Source organism: Monodon monoceros, unplaced genomic scaffold (genome assembly GCF_005190385.1).
Source record: "Monodon monoceros isolate NGI ecotype Baffin Bay Population unplaced genomic scaffold, NGI_Narwhal_1 Super_Scaffold_12, whole genome shotgun sequence".
NCBI classification, from domain to species: domain Eukaryota; kingdom Metazoa; phylum Chordata; class Mammalia; order Artiodactyla; family Monodontidae; genus Monodon; species Monodon monoceros.
Genome location: NW_021703768.1, coordinates 5,033,966 through 5,059,237, shown reverse-complemented (window position 1 = coordinate 5,059,237; position 25,272 = coordinate 5,033,966). Strand labels below are relative to the sequence as shown.

Sequence of the window (25,272 nt, the reverse complement as noted above, 5' to 3'; positions counted from 1 at the left end):
GAGAAATAGAAATATACATAATCTTTGTTAGAGACTTTAACACTCACATCTATTAAATTATTAAATTGTTACATAACAAGTACCAAATATTGCAGAGGATATAGAAGCTATAAACAATATTATCAGACAAATTAACAAACTAGATATATCTAGAACTCTATACCTGACCACTGCAGAATTCACAATTCCTTCAAGTGGCCATAGAATGTTCACCAGGGTAGACCAAATGCTGAGCTATGAAATATGTTTCAATAAATTTCAAAAGTATGCTTATAGGGTATATTCTCTGATAAAATTGAACAAAATTAGAAATCAAAATTAATAAGCTGTCTAGAAAATCACCAATTATTTGGTAGTTAAATAGTATACTCCTAAATAATGCATGGGTTAAAGAAGAAATCACCACTTAAATTAGAAAATATTTCATAGCTAATAATATTAAAGATTCAACATCTAAAAATGTTCAGGATATATGTTAACAATGCTGCTGAGAAAAGAAATTACTAGCTTTAATTATATTTAAATGGTTATATTAGAAAAGAAGAAATTTTTAAGTAAGTGATCCAAGTTTATCCCATAAACAGCAAGGAAAAGAAAGTCACATTAAGCCTTAGTATGTTATAAAGACAAAACAGACATTAATGAAATAGAAAAGAACCCAACAAATATTTCCATTAAAAATTAATAAAGATAAATACTGATCTTTTGAAAGGACTATTCATCTGATAAACTTCTAGTTAGATTGACCAAGAAAAAGAGATAAAGAAACACATGTTATCATTATTAGGAATGGAAGAAGAAATGTCACTATAGACCTTTCAGTCATTCAAGGGATAAATGAGAATATTACGAACAAATTTTGGTAACCCACCCCCCCCCAAAAAAAACAGGTAAAACAAACAAAAAAAATCATTGGAAAAGGACTCTTTCTGTGTCATTTTTTGATGTTTAATTTTTTTTTCCAATGAATCTGATCAGTCTAGCTAGGAATTTCTTCTGCATAACCCTACATGTGTTAGTGTAGTTGAATTAATGATTACAAAAACCTTCCCACAGATAGGATTCACTGGTAAGTTCTAATAAAACTTTAAGGAAGAAACAATAGCAATTTTATTACAAGCTCTTCAAGAAAGCAAAGGAGTAGGGAGCACTTTCAAATCATTTTTTGAGGGCAGCATAACGCTGATATAAATTCTTGAATGGTAATTTTAAGAAAAAAATTTTCTAAATTATACTATTCAAGAACACAGATATAGGACTTACTGGTAGACACAGTGGCTGAGAATCTGCCTGCCAATGCAGGGGACACGGGTTCGAACCCTGGCCTGGGAAGATCCCACATGCCGCGGAGCAACTGGGCCCATGAGCCACAACTACTGAGCCTGCGCATCTGGAGCCTGTGCTCCACAACTAGAGAGGCCACGACAGTGAGAGGCCCACGCACCGCGATGAAGAGTGGTCCCCGCTCGCCACAACTAGAAAAAGCCCTCGCACAGAAACAGAGACCCAACACAGCCAAAAATAAATAAACTAATAAATACATTAATTAATTAAAAAAAAGAACACAGATATAAAAATCCTGAACAAAATATTCTCAAATCAAATCAACAAAATATAAAAATGAATAATAGATTATGACCAAGTAAAGCTATCCTAGGAATATAGGTTGGTTTAACATTCAAAAATCAATGAAAAATAATTTTAAACCCATCAGTACAATTCACTACATTAACAGAATAAAGGAGAAAAATACATTTATATCAATAGATGCAGAAAAAAAAAGTATTATAAAAGTCAGCATAAGTTTGTGATAAAATCTCTTACCAATATAGGACCAGGAGGGAACTTTTTCAACTTGATAATAGGTAACTATGTAAAACTGAAAGCATCATATTTAATGGCAAAATGTGAAACTTTACTTGGCAATTATGAAGTTCCAGAATAAGCAATGTGAAAGTACAGTGACAGAAATCAGAACAATGGTTGCTTACTGGGGTAGGAAGGGGATTGAATGGGAAGGGGCAAAAGGGAACATTCTAGATTTATGCTGGTAACATGGGGGAATACATTTGTTAAAACCCAATTGTACACCTATAAGAAATACATTTCCCTGCAGGTAAATATTTCCTCAGTAATAAAAAGACCTGCTGCATTTAACTTCTTATTTCCTGTATTTTCCAAACGGCACTAGTTTACCACGGAGGATACTCCATGGTCACAGCAAAATAATGTGAAAACCAGCAGTATGATGTAGAACATTCCATCTTTGAAAGAAAAATTTTATGCTCCTTTTCCTTAGCAAACAGGAGAGTGACATGCAAAAAATTCTCAGGGATTTCACATATTCCGCCAATGAAAAAGCAACATTGGGAATATATGCTGATGCTGACTGGTTTATTATTCTTGTTCCCAGCTGAGATTACCCAGCTGAGGAGATAAGAATCCAGTTCTGGCACACGGCTGTAATTGACTTTTGGGGGGAGATCTACTTTAGTTTAGAAGAAAGAAGATTATCACATTAGATTGAAATTGGGAATATTCCCAGTGCATTCTGAAATGTTGGAGGTTTCTGGAAGACTATATATTTTTGTCTATTTTCCTCTTGATTTCCTTATAAACTAGAATAAAAGAAACCTCAAAAATAGTTAATTTCTTTTAATTTATGTGTAGCTTTCCTAGTGGTTTAGTAGGGCAAGTTGTGAAATCTCGATTTTCCCTTGTCTAGCGAGAGCACATGTCTCTGTGTTATATGAGGAATTTATATGAGGAAACCAGTCTTCTGGTGTCCCTGGGGTCAATGGAGTTCTATGAAAGACTTCTCTAGAAACACTTAATTTGAGGAATTTAATAATCAGAAGTCTGAGATAGGCTACTGCTTTCTAGTAAATTTTGTCTATATCTGAGGAAGGTAAGGGGGGTGGGGGGACGTTGTTTCTTAAATACCATTTGAAAGGAATGCAGTGTATTAATTTGCCATCTTACACCAACCAAGATTTCTTGCTGGGCTCCCACATGATAAATCAGAAAGAAAGAACTGACCCAACAGGCCAAGTCGGTACTTGAGAGGAAACTGATCCCCACAACAGTATCCACTGTCATTTTCTTTGCCAGTAAAACATGTGTTTCCTGTTATATAGTACCAGCCCTAACATACAGGATTTGACATTTGGTAGGTACCCAATAAACGCAGAATACATCAATGTCAGCTTCACTGAATAAAACGGTTTTATGAAGAATTCTACATTGAACATCTGCCAACAGTCACTTGCCTTTTTAAAATCCAGCATGCAGAGCTTGGCTTTCTCTCCAAATTGCCACTTGCACTGTGTGTTTGCATCATATAACTCTCCCGGCAGCTTCTCAGGATACTTGTATTCCTTCACAGGCTTTGGCTGATCCGCAAGGCATGTAGCTTGGGCAGTGCTAAAACAAAGAGGAACTGCTGGTGATGCCGGAAATTACCAAAGATGTAACTTCAATCACGTAATTCAATGATTGAATTACATGTAATTACACGTAATTCAATCATGCCTTTCCTTTCTCATGCAATTTTACCACATGTCTTGTATAAAGAAGAGGGGACATTTTTCTCCTGAGGTCCAATATAACATTTATCTTAATTCTCTTAAAAGATAGAGGCCACATTTTCTGAAATTGTTCATAATATGTTTCACCTTTTCCAGGGAGGCAATTTGTTCTTCATCGGATTTCTGAAACCTATCATGGGGAGAGTGAAATGGGATAATACAACCAGATGTTTGATGTGAGGAGCTTCTATATCAGACACCTTAAAAAGTACACTTCTTGCCAGGAACAATAAAAAGATGAAATGGGCACTGTAAACAGCAAAACACAATCAGCCAATTTCAAAGGCTGGAATTTTCTTTCTTTCTTCCGTCCTTCCTTCCTTTCCTGCACAATAGCTTCCAGCTTCCACATGGAGCATTGCAATGATTTCCACCAGAAATGCTCTATACGCAGGCTGATTTCTGACTAGATTCCAAAGTCAAGAAGAAAATTAATTCTCCTTAAGTTCCCTAGAAGATGGGCTAAAGGCCAACTAAAGATTTCTTCCTCTACAAATAGGGTATCCTCTTCCCTACCAGAGACAGGCTTTGGTATAAATTTTGCATTTGGAGGGAGGGGAAACAAGTGTTTGCAAATAGCAACTAAATATTATTTATAAATTTCAATAAGCAAAAACTAAAAACAAACAAAAACAAAACACCTCTGTAATCACAATAAGCTTAACAACAGTAGATCTGCCTAAGCATCCCCAAACTTTTCTTTGTGTGGTTGTCCACCTTGATCAGAATCTTTCTGGCCCCAGTCTCCAGGACCCAGGTCCCAGATTCTATTGCCTTGGAGCCCACTGATGCATGTGTGCCCTTAATTAATATCCACATACATAAAACATGAGGAAGGGCACCAGTCACTGTGGACAGGACATTAAACATACATGCAAGGAGGTCACAAGCCTTTTAATAGATTAAATCAAAGGCTAGGAAAGTGCTAAGAACAGTGACTTGCTCACTGTGAGTGTTGAATAGGTGATCTTTCTATTACTGCTACGATGATCATGATGTAAGGGTCTATAAGTAGAGAAAAATGAATAAAAGCATAACTAACACTCCATGACAGGAGTGATTTGGCAACTTTGGAATTCCATAGCACCTCTCTCTAATGATCTCAAATGATTCCTATATATTAGTTAGATGTTCCCCATTATCTCCCTAAAGTTACGTCAGGGTTGGCAATACTATTCCCATTGCATAGAAAGGAAACTAGGAAAAGTCAGCTACATTGATGAACCCAAGCAAGAGATTGAAAAAAAAAAAACTTTTTAAAGTTCACAGATTCAGGATTTTTTTATAGTTTGATCAAATGTAACCTATTAGTTTTTATTCATCCTTAAAATTTAATTCAAAGAGGACTTCCACTTTTAACTATGGTGGACCAGCACGTATGAGACTGATTGTTCTACAGGCATCAGAAGGCTATCAAAGTAAAAAGAACATGAGGGATGAACATTTCCAGAGCAAAGGAAAGTAGAGAAGTGAACCCAACACCCAGTAATATTTTTCTCCTCAAGGAATTTAATGAGTCATATAAAGATGCTAAGAAGCCTAGTGGCCGAGTGGAAAGTGGTCCTTACGAGGCTGAGAAGTTGAGCAAGGTGTTGGCAATCTGGTGGGGCTGGGAGATAAAGATTGAAATTGTGGGTCGGCCCTGGTAAACAAGATTTTCACGGAAGCCATACTAGGTCTTTGCGGAAGGAGTAAAGAAATAACGTGAAAGGCCGGTTTAGGAAGACCGAATGCCAGGGTGACATCAGCTCAACCCCAAAGTGACTTACTGATAAACTGCAAGTGCCCTGTCTGCTAGAAAGAAAAGATAACATCATTCAGGGCTCTATCTTGTCTTTAATTTTTTCATTAACAATATCCTTCATTTGTTCAAAATTACCAAATGTATTGGGAGATGAGACCAAAATATTGAAACCCAAGAGAATACACAAATAATAGACACAGATTCATAAGGAATCCAGATACTGGAGTAGTCAGAAATGGACTTTAAAATTATTATGGTTATTAGCTTTGAGAAAATAGAGGTTAACATAGAGAATTTCACCAGAGAATGTATATATACAAAATATGTATGTGAGGTATTGTGAAAAGTTCTAACATTTACACAACAGGAATCCAAAAAGGAGAAGACAGAATGAAAGGGTCAGAATCAATATTTGTAGATAAAATGTCTGAACATTTTCAAAAACTGATGAAAGACAATAAACCACAGATGTAAGCAGTTCTAAAACCCCAAGCAGGAAAAAGAAAAAGAAATACACGTGGGTACATGAAAGAAATTCTACAGAAAACCAAAATCACAGAAAAATGTCAAAAGTAACCTGAAAACAAAAGACATGTAAACTTTCAAAGGAGCCACAGAGAATCTGTACATGGCCCTGAGGATGAGGTGCCTATCTGGTCCAGTGCACAGACTAGGGGCCTGGAAGGTCCCATGCAGGGGGAGACACAGCAACACACACGTCAACACTGTGATGTGAAAGTCGGCTCTGGTCAGCATAGCATCTGAAGAGCCATGAGCAGATCCCACCCCTGATCCTTCTGGCTGGGCTCATGCTTGGGCATGTTTGCACTTGTCCCCTCATCCAAGGCAGGTCACACAGCTAAGCCCAGAGTCAGTGAGGTGGGCACAGGCATACAACAGGGTGTGGGTGCATGAAGGAAAAGCATTGCAGCCATTTTACAATCACCTGATATCCACCAGGACAAAATATGTTTGAACTCTGCTGCATGCCCTACACAAAAGTCAGGTGGCCTACATGTGATAAGCAAAACAACAAAGCTTGTGGAAGAATATATTCATGGCTCTGGGGTAAGCAGAGTTTTTTTCCAGTGGTGTACAGAAAGTGCTAATCCTAAAGGAGAAATATGAATAATTTGGACTCCCTTAAAAACATAAGAAAACTCTTCTGTTTATCAAAAGACACCACTGAAAGTGTAAATACTGTGTAAATACTAAGTCATAGAGTAAAAGAAGATATTTGCAATACATATTTCCAGTAATGCACAAAGTGTTCCTACTCAATATATATAAAGTACTCCCAACAAGAGATAAGAAAAATAAAGGAGTTTAATTTAAAAAACATGTGCAGGAGATTTGAACAGACACTTCACTAAAGAGGTTTTTAAAGTAGCCTTTAAAATGTGAAAAGGTGTTCAATCTCATTAATTACCACTTTGATCCACCACCACAGACCCACAAGATTGGCCACAATGAAAAAGACCAGCGAGATCAAGTGTCGGCAAGATTGTGGAACCATCTGAATATTCATAAGTGCTTGTGGGATTGTAGCTTTGCACAGCCACTTAGGAAAGCTATTTGGCAGTGTCTACTGACACTGTACATATATATTTATGACCCCAAAGTTTCTCTGCTCGGTATACTCACAGATATATGTGTAAGCCAAAAGAATATTTACAGTGACATTTCTTATAATAGTCAAATACTGGAAATGCAAATGTCTATCACTAACAGGGTGGATTAATAAGTTGGAGCATATCCACGCAATTAAAAATAAGTAAATGAATATCATATTTTTATGCAGAAACAAGGATGAATCTCAAAATCAAAATATTTAGCTAAAGACCCCAGACACAAAATAGCACATAACTCATGACTCCATTCATAGTAAGTTCAAAACCAGACAAAACTGTCTACGGTGGCGTCTGTGTCAGAGGAATGGTTGTCTGTGGGGAAGAGGGAGGTGATGACGGCATTGGGGAAGGGTATTCTGGTGGGGAGAGCAGTGTTCCATGTTTTTTTTAGGTTCGTTAACACATCCATCCCTTCACAAAGTTAGAACTTTTATTTGGTAGTGGGAACTTTTCAGATCTACTCTCTCAGTAAACTTCAACTATAAAATACAGTATTGTTGACTGTAGTCACTATGCTGTACATGACAGTCCCAGAAACTCATTCACCTCATCTTTAGAAGTTTGACCACTTTCACCCATTACTTCTCTCCCACTCACCTGGCCCTTGGAAACTACCAATCTACTCTCTGTTTCTAAGAGTTTGATTTTCTTTTTAACATTCCACATATAAGTGAGATCATGCAGTATTTGTCTTTCTCTGACTTATCTCACTCAGCATAAAGCCCTCAAAAACCATCCATGTTGTCACAAATGACAGAATTTCCTTCTTTCTCATGGTTGAATGATATTACAGTGTGTGTGTAGATAGGTAGACAGGTAGATAGATAGATAGATATAATTAGATACAGTGCATATACACATATAAATACCACATATACATCATATATCTCACACCTTCTTTACTCTTTCATCCATTGAAGGACACTTAGACTGTTTCCATGACTTGGCTACTGTAACGTGCTCCATATCATGATCTAGGTAGAAGTTACAGTAAAATGTTCACTGTGTGAAAAGTTACTGAGTTATATGCTCATAATTTTGTACTTTTCTATATATGTGTTTAACTACATATACAATGTCAATGAAGGAAATAAGGCAAGGCCAGAGGTTCTGCAACAATATTTCAAAGTCCTCTTCCCACTCTGATTCATGAACCATAAAACGTTAAAGAGCTCGAGAGTTCTTTTACTTGTATCCCCCCTTTTTCCAAGAGAGACAATGGGTTATAGGCTATATTAGCTGCCAAGGTCAAGGCCTTCCCCGGCATAGTGATGAAGACCTGATTGGCACATGAGCTCTGATTCCCTTGCTGATCAACGACACGGCAGTGCCCATTCTCCAGTCTCACAGAAACTGCACTCAGCCATGACTCACTGGTTTATTTTTCTTAAGACGAATATTATACAGCAGAGCAAGATGTGAACTGAAATGTATTATTTCTATTATGCCCCAAAACATACTCTTTCAGGCCAAATCAAGTTTTCCCATCGGCAGGGTGGTCTGGGGTATGGCAGGGCATCCCTCAAATTCCTGCTTTCCTATGATGACCTTTCTCATGTATGGATGCAGATTCGTATGAAAAGCGGGGAGGTGTGTTCACTGATCAGAAGTGCATGATTCAAGTTTTTAAAAAGCAAGTTGAAGATGAGTCCATGTTGTCATTAAGTTTAAAATAACGAGCTAAAATTTCCCTAAGTCTTAGGCCTCCTGGATACAGACATGAGTGAATGTGATGAGGTTTGTGTCTGCCCATAGGAAATGACGTATGTCTTTATTGATGAGGTTGAGGAATTTACTGCAAAAACATATCTGTCCTTCTTGACTCTACCGAGTATAGAGAAAAGTTGTGCTGACAACTTCAGGCTAATTGAGTTCCCTTATTATATATATTTTTTCCGTGTACCCAATGCTAGGCTGATCATAAAGGAGAACAGATTCATCTTTGTAAAGTTGGCCGTTTATCCTTACTCACTGTTGGGATCATGTCCAAAATGCCAACTAATTGGTGGAGAATATAACAGTATTTTGATTACTTACAAATCAGGAAGTCAGCAAACATATAAAAGATGGTCTCAGGTTCATTAAGCCAATGAAAAATCAGGATTGATGCACTGGGGACACGTCCAATTCACAACTAGACATCTCAAGTACAATTAATCTTAAGAGTGAATTTGACAAGGAAAGGCTATCTTGGAAAATTTAATCTTTTGAGAAATCAAATTTGGGAGCATGTAAAATCTTGCATTTTTATTATTATGTGGTCTAAAAAAATCAGTAAAGTCCCTGTAAATAAATGTTTGTTACTGCATGGCTACAGAAGGGTTTTACTGATTGGCACAAAAACAAATGAGCATACTTCAGCATATGTTTAACCATTCCAGTATCACTGGACAAAATGTTTTTGAACTCCAGAATCTCAATAAGTATTCTCAGGATATTATTCTGATTTGAAGATTACAGCCCATATTTAATGTCATCAAAATAATTATTCTCTAAGCCTATAACTATTTCCTTTCTGTGAGTTTTCCTATATGTCTTGGCAGTTTAAAACCTTTTTCTGGACTCTTTCATGATGCTGATTCTCACTGCATGCCCATACTTTGCATCCCTGGGATTTTCAAGTTGTCAGAGCATATTTCAAAAAATTTAAAAATGTTTATATATCTTCATCATAGCCATTAAGATGAAAAAGAAGTAAAATTTTAAGAAAAGAATGTAGAAGTTTATAGAAAGGATTTGGGATATAGAAAACTCAAAAATTTCCTTGTTAATACAAATAAGAGCATTGTGAGCTAAAGTGAATTATCTTCTTTATTAGGGAAAGCAGAGTCCTTCACACACACAAAGACACACACACACACACAATACACACACACACATTTGAACAGGTGCATGAAAAAGCTAAAACAAGTGCTAACAATCCCCAACTTGACTCCAAGAGAACACCATACAGGGAACAGAAAATGTTGGAAGGACCGATTGTGTCATGTGAACATTGTCTTTTGGGTAATAGAAATTAAAAAAATGATCAAGTGTATATTCCTAGAATATAGGTTTATATTACCAGGGTACAGATATTATCTACAAAATTCTCACTCTTCCTGGGTAGCACAAAATATGGAAGGCAGTCATCATTCCTTTAAGTGGTAAAATATCTCAGTTGAGGTCTCAAAGAAAGGCTGTGAGGAAGGACCACAGCTGCAGGCTGGAGCCCCCAAGGCTGGTAGTCAGGACGCAGCTCAGAAGATGTGTTATGAGGTCTGGAGGTGATGGAAGAGGCAGCAAGAAAGAGAAACCAGCTGTGCACTCACTGCCCCAGGTGAGCACAGGGAACCACCCATAGGATAATGAACAGAACGTGGTGAGTAAAACCAACAGAAATAGGGCTGAGACCCTGCCCAAATGATGTTCTAGAAACAAGATGGGTTAATTTGTGCAGCAGAAAAAAAAAAGAAGAGGGGCTCTACTGAAAAAATAAGAAAGAAAGAGAGGAAACCAGGGGGATAATCCACTTTACTAGCAGATCTAAAAATGTTTCTTAAAGTCCCTTATTTCTCTAAAATTTTAAAATCTACTGACTATCTCTTTTTCAGGGGGTCAAACTGTACCTCCTTAATGTTCTATACCCTAAATGAATTAGAGCTATGATGAAACCTTCCAGAAATAATTCTTAAAATTATAGGATTTTAGACCCAGGTGAAGGTTTATATACTCTTTTTTTTTTTCCTCCTAATGAGAAATGTATTTTGTAAAAAAACATAATAATAATTCATGGTATGTCAATTATATCTCAATAAAACTACAAGAAAATATTTAAACATTAAAAAATTAAAAAAAATCATGGACTGAAAATGTCTGGTTATAGAAGAATTAAAAAAAAACAAAACAAATGGTAGTGACAAATACTTTGGTTTGCTAAGTATCTTAAGGGATTCTTTTGACTCTAAAGGGTAAATGAGGTCAGATTAAGCTTGCAGAAATTGAGGATCTAAGAAAGTGTTTGGCAAACTCCTTGGTCACATGAATGTCTCCAGATGCCTTTAAATGGGGACCATCTGTGGAAGGGGCACCTGGGTCTGGGGTTTCTTGGACAGGATTAGGCTGACCCAGCAGTGAACATCAAAGGCACAGAGAGATACACAACCAGCTTTAGGGGTTCATACCTTAAAAATTTGTGCAGGTACTGGCGGCTGCAGGGTGACCAGGAGAAAACCCCATTACGTCCTGCCAACGTAGGGGACATTATGTTGCCCTCAGACTTTTTGCACACGTTCCCTTCTCCATCATGGACCATGCCGAAGCTATGAGAGAGAGAAAGAAATGGGTCTTTCAAAACAAATAACAGTTTCAACTGTCTAACACACTCTAACAAACACAAGTCAACAATGTGAAGGCCCCCCTTCTCCTGTATGCTAGGCAGGCAGAAGAAAGAGTCCTAACAGCCAAACAGGAGAGAATATCCATGAGGTCACAGACCTTTCCTGGAGACCTACCATTTGTCCAGCTGTTTGAAAGTGCACACCAACATCAAAACAGAGCACATGTCCAGATGTCTGCCAAAGGCAGACATTTTAATTATAAAAAAGCATTTCCAGTGGGATGTAGAGGCAGTTTATTTGATCTTGAAAGAGCTGATGTGTTCTTATTGCTTTCTTCTCTCTCTACACTCTTTGCTGCTCACCAGCCATGGTCAGAATTTCCAGGTGTTTGTAAGAAACACAAATGCAGGCTCCACAGGGGAGTGTGATGTTTACACAATTTAAGAACTACTAAACCACTACTGCCCCTCTTGGTGGTGCTGACATTTTGTCCCTACACCCAGTGCTGATCCAGCTTATGCTAGGTCTTCACTGCTGGAGGCTGTGACAGCAGGCCAGTACTTGACCAGACTCCCTACATCCCTTTGGAGGAAGTGGCGCCATGGAACTCCAGTGAGTAGCTGTGGTGGCGTTTATCTGCAGGCGTTGTTTGAAGGTACGTCTGTTACTCTTGGCTGAAACCAGACCACTTTGGGGCTCCAGCCCTAGCTTAGTATATGGGAACACCTCAGGCTACAGTGGCTATAGGACCTCTTAATAGGGTCCTTTGCAGATGTTCAAATCCCACAATGCCAACAGCAACCCCTTACTGTCACTCGAGAAAACTGCAGCCTTGCACCTATAAGAATCCCATTGACTGAGTTGCTACCTCTCCCCACCAAGTACGCTCTTCTTCTTAACTTTCTAAAGCTAGCCCTGTGGGATAGCCTCATGTTACCATCTTCACCCACCTCAGAAGAGCACAACTGACTACCTTGGGAAGAAAGCCTCAGGGATTTGGGAGCTCTGTGACCTTGAAGACTTCCCATTAGGGTAGATACATCCTTGGAGAGTCAAGCCATTTTTGGCCATTAATGTCTGGTACCCACCCGATCACTGTATGGATTCCCAGAGAGCAGTTCTGAATGAGTGGGATACAGAAGGCAGGGGAAAAGCAAGAGGGGAGAAAGCAAAGAAGGACAGGTGGGTTACTGCATCTGTGGGCTTTCTGCCACCAAGAATCCCAGGATGAATGGAGGGAGGGTCACAGGGATAGGAGACACCAACACAGGGGAAGTGGACTCCAAAAGGGGGCCAGGGAATCTGCACTTGTGTCCGAGGCTGAAGACTTAACTGTTTTTTCTTAGAGCTGTTTAATAATATCAGTAAAAATGACAACTCCCATTTGTAAGCACTATTTTTCAGACAAGATATTAAGCACATTACCTATATTTTCTAACCCGAATCTTACTACAAGCCTACAAGCCTACAATGACAGCAAGACTAAGGGCTGGAGACAGGCTTGTCCAGGGTCTCAGAGTCCGGACTGGAACCCGACACTGACGTCAGAGACCAGGCGGGACCCCTGCAATAGTGTAACCGGAGCGTGATTGAAAGGTGTGTCCAAGGAAATCTGGCGCACAAACATTGTCGAATTTCTGCAGAATTCCTGCTCAGTACCAAGGGTGACATAGTTGTGGTCATTTCGGCCTCCACCCATTCTCTGAAGTTCTATTAGAAGCAATCAATGAAGGTGAGGGTAACCACATGGCCGGAGAAATGTGCCACAGTGATGAAGAGGATTCACGCAGAGGCTGCTTTGGGGAGAAAGTGATAAAAACGAAATAACAAAGTACCCTCCCCTGGTTGGCCTTTGACCTGAATATAAAGAAGAAAAATTAGGGTCCTGCGAGTGTCCTAGATGAATTTGCTACCACTTCTGCCTACATTTCTAAGGAATTCAAAGCCACAACATCCCAGGTCTGGGGACACCTTGGTCTTAACCATTTTCATCTAAGGCATTTTCAGTGATTCTCAGACTTTTTTGTGTATCAGAATATCTGGGAAATGCACCACACATGTGCCTCCCCAAAGCCCATCCTGTTAGATTTTTGATTTAGTAAGTTGGGGGTTAGGCTCTGGCATTTGGGTGAATCCTAACACAATAACGTGATTCTGATGCCCACCCAAACTTCAGCACTACTATGTCTCGAGTTGCTTTTCCAAGCAGTACAAATCCCATATTCTGCACTGTTGTGGGTGTTAGCACAGTGGCATGAAAATACCATACGATAATCACGGTTGATATTAACATTAATAAAGTCATGGAAGAATGAATAGGACACATTTTGAAGATAAGGTTGGTATTTGACAACTAAGAAATAAAATTACTATTCAAGTTATACATTACCAGACATTTTTTTTTTTGCTTCCATGACTCATAATACTTTATTCAAAGTGGTTATCACCCTACATGTTAAAACAATGCCCTTTTTTCTCTTCCTTATCTACAGGGGCTCTTCTTAACAATGCTCAGAGCCCGAGTACAAGCGGACTCACTAGTCCGTGACAGGTGCTCCACCGATGTTTGTTGAATGAATAAAGAACAACCTTCCAGCTACACCACCAACTCAAATACCCAAATGTAAACATAATTTCAGATTAACTTGGACTTGAGAATTATATTCAGTATCAGATGCTCTTAATGTCTTCTATAGAATTTTCTTGAGTTATTCAATTACATCAGCAAGTATTTCTTTATTACTAATGATATACCCAGAATGATGAACAGCCAAGCTTTTTTAGAGGTTGTACCAATATTTTAAGCTGATCAGACAGCAGTAGGTCAAGGAAAGGAGAAACCCTTCAAAGCAACGATGGGTCAAAGTCATCTGGATGGTAAATCACACCCTGGAGGTGATGATAGCACCACAGGTAGGATCTACTTGTCCAGAGCCTGATGCAGGCTTTTCAAGAAGCAAACCCATCCTCCCCGAGAGACGGGAAGTGGACATGGGGACAGCAGTCATGTGGGACTCTCAGGGCCAGGGCAGGTCAGATAACCTGGGGGAACACAGGCTGTGGAGGCGGGGAAACCTCCATCAGGTCTTGATCCTGTCGTTCACAAGTGGGTTGATTTGGGGCAAATTTCTCAAGTCCCTGAGACTCAGTTTCCTCACCTATAAAATGGGATAATAAAACCTTCCTCTTAAACTGTTCAGAATACCTGGCACCATGCATGTCAAAAAGGAAAATTCAAAATGTATCTTTCCCAGATTCAAATGTGGTCTTGATCAAATCTCTCAACATCTAGATGTCAGATATCACTTGCATACATATTTTGTGCATGTGTGTGTGTGTGTGTGTGTGTGTGTGTGTGTGTGTGTGTGTAGGGGGGTGAGGAGGCAGTTCAGCCAAGGGTCAACGGTTTTCAAATACTTTTTGGACACAGAAACAAACAAAAATCTTAGGAGGAATGACAGTAAATAAAATTGGTAAGAAATGATGCTCCAACCTGCTGGAGCTCCCTAGGGGGCAGTCTGACAATCACCAGACAAGGTGATCTTTAAGCAGCCACTTGCTTTAATATTCTGCAAACCCTTAAAATCACCCAGCACCTCCCTGACCCAGCTGTAGGGGCTCAGGTTGATGACACAGCACAGTCATGAATCAGTGAGGTGCACACATCACCAGCAAATGCTTGAAAGGGAGTCTAACATCACCAGCCCAATATGGTTGAGCTGAATGGTATCAGCACACCGACTCTGTTTCTTTCCAGAAGATTTCCCTGATTTTCCTTGCATCTCTTGAAATGCCTACAGCCCTCACTGCTTGACCCCTTGCATGCCATGCCTATCTTATCTTTCTTTAGGCTTTGAAGGGCATGGATCACTAGTCATTTTATAGAACGCAACACAGTGCTTTGCTGGCAGAATGCAAATTGTGCCTGGTGAATGGGTCAATAAGTAGTGGAAAAGACAGGGGACAGAACGATGGATCATGAATACTCCTGAGCACAGTAAGTATGTTTAATATTGTCTTGATGGTCTGAAATGATCATGCAAATTAAGTAGTTAAGCTGACTTTATATACAAGGAATGTTCAGCTCAAACAATGCAACTTAAATTGCACCTGCACGCACCTGCTGAGTTCTCACAGGCTCTAAGGGTTTTGCATATGGAAACCCACGCAAGAGGAGATCAGGAGATGCAGCCTGGTCACTGTCAGGCTGCCAGAGAACCACAGGGTATCTAGAATACGAGTCCCAGGGCCCTACCCATCTAATGGCATGACTTCCTTTGGCAAGTGAGAATTTTTCAAATGGATCCATGCCCAGATGGCATACTCTTCAAAATGTGTAGTTGAACCCTTAGTGTGTCTGTGCCAATTCTTCAACACCTGCATCTAGGAAACCACACATCCTGTGACAAATGATTTAATACAAGCAGGAAACTGGCCCTGCACCAGTCCTGGCTCAGTCCCACACACTAAGGGAAAGCACACAACCTCACTTTCAGCTCCAGACCCTCTTTTCCCCTTCCCAACACAGATCCAAACACTGGTTCTTAGCAATTCCTATTTTTAGGTCAGATTCTCCAGTAGAAACCACAAAATGTCTTAGGATAAAAAGAACTGAGCCTCGTAGAAGAAACTAGCTGGGCATGAACTGCATCTTTCTTTGAGTTAAAGGTTAGGAAACCTGTGGCTGAAATGCACAGAGAAGTACTCCTCCACCTTAATAATGTCCTCTGAATGTAAACCAAACTGAAGAAGTAAGATTCATCTGTGAAACAGGATGTTTTACAACTTATAAATATAAAATTATTCTTTTAATTCTTAAGGTACAGGGCTCAGAAATTGACTGCTTAGAGCTCTTTGCCAAGGATAAGAGGAAGGCATGCTGTTTGATCCATGCATTAAACTTATGATTCCTTCTCCAAGTAATAATAGTTCTTAAATGAATAAACTGAATAAAGGTGTTTGTTTTCAATTCACCTGAAATGCACAGAGCTGGGTTGCTGAATCTTCCCTGCTGCGGCCCCTCTCATTTGATGCAGTTGCCACAGCTAAGAATGTGTTAGAAATACGCCCCCTTCAGCTCACCTCTGACCCCTTGCAGCTCCTCCACGCCTCCTGTGCTGAACGGTCAGCCCAGGCTACTTGCCCAGCTAGTGAAGGGAAGATAAGAGGTCATCCCCAGGGGTTTCCAGGCTTAGAGTTACATGTGAAACTACTCCACAAAGAGCACGTATTAGCGTTATTATTACTATCAGTACTATTATGATCACTTATTTTGGCAATTAGCACGTGCTTTTTATGTGCACTCCTCCCACATGTATTTCCTATTTCCTCAATATGATCAGAAGCTATTTCACTGGTGACGTCAAACACTCAGAGCTCTCAGTCCTCCTGACTCTTGTACAATATTCTCTAAGCAGCAGGTGCTGGAGAAGGAGCTGATCATTTCCTGGAGGTCAGTTCTATCAGGAGTGGGGCTTGCCTGCATCCAAATCTAGAGTTCCTTTCCTTCCTCCCACCTATATTCTCACTTGCAAGTAAAAACACTTTTCTCTTGTCTGGAAGAAATTCTTTTTCCATCTACACCCAGCCCTAGTGATGAAAGGAAATATTAATAGTTGACTTCTAAGAAAAAAATAAAAGCAAACACGAATATTTGTTGACTGGAAGACTGAGAGCCTCGTCTTGGATGCACCAGGGGCCTGAATCTCAACTGCTTATCTAATGCTGATTTGTTCAGCCCTTGATGACTTAAATATTTCTTACTTTGATTGTTTAATTAAATTCAGGTATGGTTCAGAGGACAGCAAGAGCCCCATGTCGTTAAAATAATGAGTTTTTTTGAAGTTTTAACTCTAGCAGCCTATTTACAATTATGACTTAACTGAAAGCTTTGTAAAGTGTAGGTGCAATTTTCTAGGCACTGAAAAAGTCAATCATTACCTGTAATGATGAAGGCATCAGTAATGAGATATAAGCTTCACTTTCAGGTCATCAGTTCACACAGAGCCAAAGTCTGCAGGGCCTCTGTGAGAGCCCATTAAGAGCAGGCACACATGTGTACAAACACACACACACACACACACACACACAGATGCTTTGAACAGGTCGGGATGACATGAGTGGCCTCAGTACAGTTTCTAACAGGGGATGGAGAAATCAACTTTGCAAAGACCAAATCACAAACATTGCCTTCTGCAAGTTTTGTAATTTGCAAATAAAATGAGGATGAAAGTGAAAATAGAAAAGCTGTAATTCCTGGCTGTGAATTTTCTAGGAGAAGCTTCAAGTACAGTTTCAGTCCAGCAGGAAAACACTTGTGTTACCACTGCTGATGCTCATATAAATCAGGGCAATTGCAGGAAATCAGCAAGTGGGCCCCACTGAGAAAAACTTTTTTTTTTAATAGATGGAGCCTCGAAGTGAGGCAGCCTATAGATTATTAGACTAAGAAATCTTATTTAAGAATAATAGCTACTATAAATAATGGACAGAAGTGTTTCATTCTACAGGAATAAAGGTAAGCTTCTCACTTAAAAAGATACTCCTAATGACATGCCACCCATTGCTGAGAGCTGCTTGTCCTGCATCGGTGTCTATCCATCTGTGCCAAAGCCCCGGGTTCCCCACTCCCCCTGATGCTGCCCCATTTCACAACTGACAATGGTGGGAACGTGGGGATGTGGGAAGCAAACCAGCTCCCACCAGGCTGCATCTCTTGTCCTCCCTGTATGTCCCAAACCCTGCACACCAGTCAAAACCCATCTCTACAAATTTTGAAAGTGATATAAGAATGCAAACTTGAGAATAGTAAGTTACCAATGGGCGGGCTTGTTACCATCTTCAGTCACGTGGAGTCCTCCCGTAGGAGTTAACCATGGAATGAGATGAGCTCACAGGACCAAGTTCAAAACCCAGGACAAAGGAGCAGAGACAGAAGAGTCTGTAGTCTGTGATTGTATGCACATGTGTGAGCAGGAAGGGAAGAAGGGAGTGAGGAAAGTGCAAACATGTGTGTTGTCACAGCTTTAGAATGTGTGTGACGAGACACTCAAATAAAACAGAAGCACCTACGTGAGCATTTCCTACTGGCGTTCTTGCTGCAAATGTGTGAATTCCCCTCACAGGCTTGAGCTACTGCACCAGAATCTCCAGACAATCTTCCAGTCTGCAGAGGACCCCAGGCTCCATCCTCCCAGGGAGATGCACTTACTTGTGTCCAGACTCGTGGGCGATGGTGAAAGCCAGTCCAAGACCTGTATCTTCATTAATCGTACAGCTGCGATATTTACTACACATTCCACTTATGGGTGCAAATCCTACAGGACATAAAGATCAAAAGAACATATAGGAGCAATATTGTAGTAAAATAAAGAAAGAGGGTGTGTCATGTGTGTGTATTTACCTCTGTCCTTTAGAGAAATTTGGTTCTCATTTTGTCAGGTGAAATATGAAACAGGAAACCCTTGGACAATCATATAAAGGGCCCTGAATTATGTGGGTCACATAGCACCCCTGCCTGGAGTGGGCCAAAATTCCAGGCCCCCAGAATGAAAGCAAGTCTTCTGTGTAAACCATGTTATTTGTACAATTTAGGCCCAGTGAGCTTATCATGTGCAGGGTGGGAACCTCCTGAATTCTAAGTCCTCAGAGGCAGCCCAGGGTCCACCTTGTACTCAGGGCTTTCTGGGAACAAGTAGTCAGGACTAACCTCTATTAAACCAAGTCTTATCTGAATGTTTTTGTAATAAAGACCCTTCTTCCCTAAGATCTTGGGAAGAAATGGAGAATTAGGAAAAAAGGTCAGGAGAGCCTTGCTCAGTAGCATACTGTGCTTTACACTATTTGGAAAAGTATAAAAAACTTGTATCATATTATAAAACACCACCAAGATACACCCAGCCTAATAAACATGTTGAAAATGGCTAAGATTGGGATATTCATAGAGAAATGGAAAAATCAGGGATCCAATATTGTTGTAGTATCTCTACAAATATTCATAAATGTATTATTATTTTTTCATAGAATGAGACACCCTTGAATCTGTTGACCCTATTCTCACCACTGGAAGAAGAAATGGAAGAAATTATTTCTTAAATTAGAAGAGATAGAAGCTCTTGAATCTGTGAGAGACATTTTCTTGTGAAAGAACTGATTTTGGTGAATAAATGCATACTCTTCTGTTTGGCCACAGTTTATACAGGGAAGGGAGTTTATTCCTTACAATTCCACCCAGCAGCAGCTACAGCTTACAGATTCGGAATGAGGGCAAAAATACTCTATATCCTAGGCCACTGAAGGCACACAGCACACATGTGTTTCTCAAAACCCTGGCAGAGGGTCTTACCAAGAGTATCACAGGGTTCATTCTTCCAGGAACATATGTCCAGGCCGGTTAGTAAGATGGCATGGTCATGGCGAGTCCCATCTTTCCCCATCAATCCAGACTGCCACTGGCAGAAGCTGCTCAAGGTGTGGTCCGCATGATGGCTTATCACTAGCCCTGGCTATGCAGGAGACAGACCAGGAGCCCGAGATAACAGGAAGAAAACATGTTGTCATGCAGTTGTTACTGGCTCTGTCATCACAGAAAACTAGCACTAACTTGGATTCAGTCACACAGGTGGATCTGGATGGCAGAAACTAATTTACCCATTTTATGTGTTAAAATCCAAAGGAGGGTGTCATATATAAAACCTGTACAGACTCAGTGTAGACACTCATGTTTATTTCTCTAGTTCTGTACCAAAACAGTTGGGATGTATTTGCTGACTCTGAACACATTTCAATGACCCAAGAAAGATGACTTCTGTGCATGAAATGTTCACATTCAAAGACTTTATAAAACACTGAAAAATTATATAAGGCAACAGAATCGTTTATACGAGACTTTGCACATACACAAAAACACACCCAGATGGTGTTGTGTTTATTTCATAACCAAGTTGGGCAAGTAAGATTTCAAATTTGTAACTCTTCTAAGAGTTATTATTACAGTGTTAAATTAAGTCACTTTCCTACAGAGGCACCATGTTTATGAGAAGAGGCAGCTCAAGTGACAAAGCTTTATCTCTAGCAAATAGGCTGGAACTAGAAGGAAACTATACAGATGACGTTTCACCTTATCCATATATACCAAGTTCTAATAGATCAGCAGTGAAAGATCAGAGTGAAGACTACCCGAAGTCTTGGTAAATGAAGAACTGGGGGTGGGCGGGGTGGCAAGCACATCTCCCCAAACTGGCAGGCAGATGAGTTCTTTAAAGCTTATTTATACGTATGATATATTTTTCTAAGGATGGTCAGAGAAAACCAGGTTAAATACCTCAATTTCAGGACAAGAACTTGTTTAAAGCTTTCATGACCAGAGTGTTGCTTTGAAATTGCATCTCTCAGTCACTGACTATGTTTTCTCCTTAAATGTTTATTGTGTCTTTCCAGAGAGTCAAATGCACCCAAGCTAAATGCTGTACATCAACCCTGGGACATGCCTTACATTCTTCAGCGGGTGATTTCCAGGAAAACTGCATTAATTAAAGTTAACACAGGTGTACGATCAAATGATAACCTCGCTTATTCTTTGCCGCTTGGATGAGTTCCAAGGTGAAACGTTTTAATACAAAGAATAATTAACCTGTCACCTGAGAAGCCCTGCTAGTTCAGCACCCCCTCTGCAGACACACTCACACAAAAGACAATGGAGTTGTATCCTGCTGACTCTTCAGGCTAGAAGCAGGTCTGCCCGTGCATGCCCCATCTTGCAGGGAAAGAGGGCAGCACCCCAGAAACTGAAAATCTGAAGGCATCTTAAATCTCATAAATGATCTCAGATTTCATCTAAAAATCATTTGTTTCATAAACAAGACAACTGTGGCTAACAGGAGACTCTGTGAAGATGTCAGCCCGGGTGAAATTGGACGCAGGGTGCCTGACTAGGACCCAGGGTTTACGCCCCCAGGTCCAATCAATGACCAGCTTGGGGCAAAATACAAGTGAGAGCCCTTTATGGCTAAGACGTCCCCCTTACTTCTGCCACGGAATATTCACACGAGTCCTTATGGTGAGTGGAGGGGTACCTCTGTGTGTTCACACAGGGTTCTGAAATGAAGGCAACAGACAGTCTTATGCCCACTGCTCCCAAGATCCAGCATAATCTGGAGGTTTGTGTACAATGAGAGGAATGTGCCTGACATCCTAGAATCTCTATAAAAATAAAATCCCGAGACCAAAGGTGGTGAAGGTCAGTCTCAGCAGTTGGGAGACAATAGAGTACAACAATGCACTGCCACACAGTACAATTTCACTTCCGGGCTACAGGACATTGTTAGTCTTCTAGCAAAAGACCAAAGGGCTCACTTCATCTCCATCCTCAAAGCTCACAGTGGCTGAGGACAAGTTTTGCACCTTGCATTCCTAGTGTATTTCCAACAGGGTATTTAAAGTAACTCTTCTATTCCATTTTCTTATTAGCCAGTCAGATGACTATTTCTTACTACTCTTGCACAAAAATCACACACAGAAAAAAACAAATAAGCATTACAGGAACTGACAAGAAACTCATTGCATTAGACACAAAATATTAAAGCATTTTTGTCCCCAAGGGAAAGAGAAGTAAAGAATCCATAGAACAATTATATTTAGGAAAACAAAGCATTATTTTGAATTTATTTTTCTGGGGGAAAAAAAACTACTGGTTTCAAAGAATACCTGTTCTTCTTCCAGAAGAATCAGACCTACAATGGCAATGTTGATGTTTCCTCCTATTGTTCCATCTTTGAATAAAGCAGACACCTGAAAAGGACAGGTAATCCACATCAGTCCCTATACACGGCACCCTTTCCCCCCAGCCCTTAGCCTGGAGTCCACAGCTGAAGGCCAATCCTGTGTTCTCCAGTGACATAGCAAGGTTAAGTTTCTTACATTGCTAGACACACAGGTATGGGAATATCTAACAGCCAATTATACCAATTGTTGGATCCTTACTGTTGGTGCCTGGAAGTAAAATAATGAAGTCTGTGGAGGCAGGTTCCACCTCTTATCAAACACCTCTTATCAGGCCTCCTAGTTGGTAAGTGTCCTCATTAGACATAAGGAGGCTTTTTTTTGTTTCTTTTAATTTATTTTTTAACTCATAGTGATGATGCACAGCAGAGCCCTCCTGAAGCTGTCCTAGCAAAATATTCCAGAAGAATAAGAGAAGTTCTTGGGAAAAGACCAAGAGGATACAAGAAAGAGAAGGAAAACAATGTGGAGAGAAGGTGATCAGGGAAGGATATGTGACCATCATTAGGGATGATGGTCACATGTGTAAAAATGAGTGATCCGAGTGGCATATGGGGTGATGAGCGAGGACGAGTCACCAGACATGGGAAGCAGCAGGGAACTAATTTGGCACTGAGGTGTAGAAATGCTGGAAAAGCTCTGCAGAATAGAGGCAATGCTTGCACACATCAGAGACCTGCAGTGGGGGCTGTCACAGACCTGCAGTCTGTGTCACCTCCTCCCTCAGTTCCCTGGGAGATCATAAACCACGAGGGTCTGGCCACTAAAAATGAGGACAGTAATAGCAACCACACCACTTCATGGGAAGTTGAAATACATTTAGGGGTACTCTGTTTATAGAGGTAGGACATAAAACATTTTCAAACATTGTCATCACAACTATGTTAAAATACACTTTGATGACCCCATACTTTGTCTTCTGTTATGCAGGTCTCACTTGGGTGGAATGGGGCTTAGACACCCTGCTCCACTCTTCATTAATGACTAAAGCTGCCACAGTCACATCTTCTCTGCAGCAACCTTCTAAAGGGAGTACTGTTCCTTGTTCTTGTCGATAGAAAGATGCATATTCAATATTTGAACACTCCTATCCCTAAAAAGATGGGTATTTCTATACAGCCATCTAAAATCTCACATATAATGCTGATGGGCAGATTTACTGCACTCAGATGTCTCCACATCCTCTTATAGATTTCTGATAAATGAAGACATCAGTAAACTTGAAATATGTTACTGGCTTACAGAGAAAGTCAAATTATTCATCCTCTGAATTTTATTCTCTGAAGGATTGAAAAAGGATCTTCTTATTGGCGCATAGTAAAAGTGAAGGAGTTATCACAGATAAAATATTTCTTGTGTACAAGACATAAACCCACAAATAAAAGTAGGACGCAAAACATATACACACACACACACACACCATTAGGTGGAATTACACACATGACTTCAACAAGAAGGGCATTCCTACCATATTGAGTATTGTCAGTACATAGGTGGTGATGTTTTCATGACCGTGGTTTTGCATCATCTTTTTGTCAACCACCACCAATGTCTCCACATTCAGTTCTTCGTTCCTATGAGACTTCAGAAGGGACCGCTTGTGCCTTGTGCACGACTTATACTCATCAGGCAAGATGAAAAGATCTTCCTTGGGAGGCTTGGGCATGTCTACAGGGGGGCGTTCAGAGAGGAAATGAATGTAAAGTTGTCACACAAAACCAGTGGTGGAACTCGTGCTAAAGAAAATGGATTTTAAAAATGAATGTTCATAAAATGAATCATAAAACCCTTAAAACTGTGATGCAAAACATGTGTTAAGGTGGAACACTACATTTAAGTAAAGTGTGCATAGTCTACATGTCATGGAATTCATTGTTATATTGACTTTTGTATAAATTTGTCCTGATTTAAAGCAAAAAGAAGATCACTTTGGCTCTGAGCTCTTATTATCTAAAAGCATGATGTTCAAAGACTATGAACATAAAGATCTGTTCAACAGGGCTCTGCAAAGGAGTTATTGATAAAACAATGAAACTAATAATTACAAAAAGGAGTGCTGTCTTATACTGTGTTCTTATTTGAAGACTTTTAATGACCTAATAGTTTTTAAAGTTGATTCCCATGTCTAGACACACAACTGGTTTGTCTGTAGTATTTCCAATGGGTTATAAACTGCTCAAAACAGATCCACTTCGCTGCAGAACTGAATTTCCTAAAAAGTATTGCAAATATTTATCTAATTTAATGAAAAGACAAAATGTACTGGGTCCTCTTGGAGTAAGCCATTTAAAAATAGTTTTGGGGCTTCCCTGGTGGTGCAGTGGTTGAGAGTCCGCCTGCCGATGCAGGGGACACGGGTTCGTGCCCCGGTCCGGGAAGATCCCACATGCCGCGGAGCGGCTGGGCCCGTGAGCCATGGCCGCTGAGCCTGCGCGTCCGGAACCTGTGCTCCGCAACGGGAGAGGCCACAGCAGTGAGAGGCCCGCGTATCACAAAAAGAAAAAAAAAAAAAAAAAGTTTTGGCATTAATAATCAGTAAATTAACATTATGTTAAAAATCACTAGGTTTAGTGGATGCCTGAGAAAATGTGGTTAGAATGGTTTCAGGTGAAAGTAGGCTTCAAAATATCCCCATATTTAGGTGGTGCTAATTCAAAGGCTATGCCAGCTCTATTCATGGAACACACTGCTAGAAGATGCTGTTTTGTTTGACTGATTCCCATGTCCGTTGCATTTTATCTCTCTGCTAAAATACTTCCAAACCTAAACGAACCTTTCGGAGGATAACTGTTACACTGGCTAAAGGTTAATAAGCAGTCATCATGCACCATTTACATTGATGCAATTTACACAGATGAGATCCCCACCCTAAGAGATGTCTATGTATAACTCATTCATTCTCTACACCAGCCATGGGTAGGAGTGAGGCCACGAAGGCATGGGGAATGAACGTAACTTTCTCACAATCCCTCCCTAGAAAGTGTTGGAAATGGATTTCAGATCTGGCAGTGTGGTCCCAGGACCCTTAGTCTTAATTCCCATAGGTACAGGGTGCAAATGGACACAGTATAGGAGCATAGCAGCCTCCCAGGCCCCCAGTATTGGAACAGAGGCAGAAGCACCGGGGGGCGGTGATCTTACTAGCCAGGGCTCTGACAAGTCCCTCAAAACAAGTCACTCCCCCCTCAATATGGTCCTGCAGCATTTTCCCA

At 40.2% G+C, this 25,272-nt stretch overlaps 1 protein-coding gene across 1 annotated transcript in view; it reads right to left on the bottom strand.

The window, feature by feature from the left end:
* Window positions 1-25,272, bottom strand: part of ADAMTS16 (ADAM metallopeptidase with thrombospondin type 1 motif 16) — a 154,427-nt gene that overhangs the window by 87,507 nt on the left and 41,648 nt on the right. The window contains exons 5-10 of the mRNA XM_029219208.1: window positions 23,529-23,728; window positions 21,986-22,069; window positions 19,626-19,785; window positions 18,492-18,597; window positions 11,126-11,263; window positions 3,270-3,423 (exon numbers count right to left, since the gene is read on the bottom strand). Coding sequence (XP_029075041.1) covers window positions 3,270-3,423; window positions 11,126-11,263; window positions 18,492-18,597; window positions 19,626-19,785; window positions 21,986-22,069; window positions 23,529-23,728 — 842 coding nt within the window. The remainder of the gene's footprint in view (window positions 1-3,269; window positions 3,424-11,125; window positions 11,264-18,491; window positions 18,598-19,625; window positions 19,786-21,985; window positions 22,070-23,528; window positions 23,729-25,272) is intronic.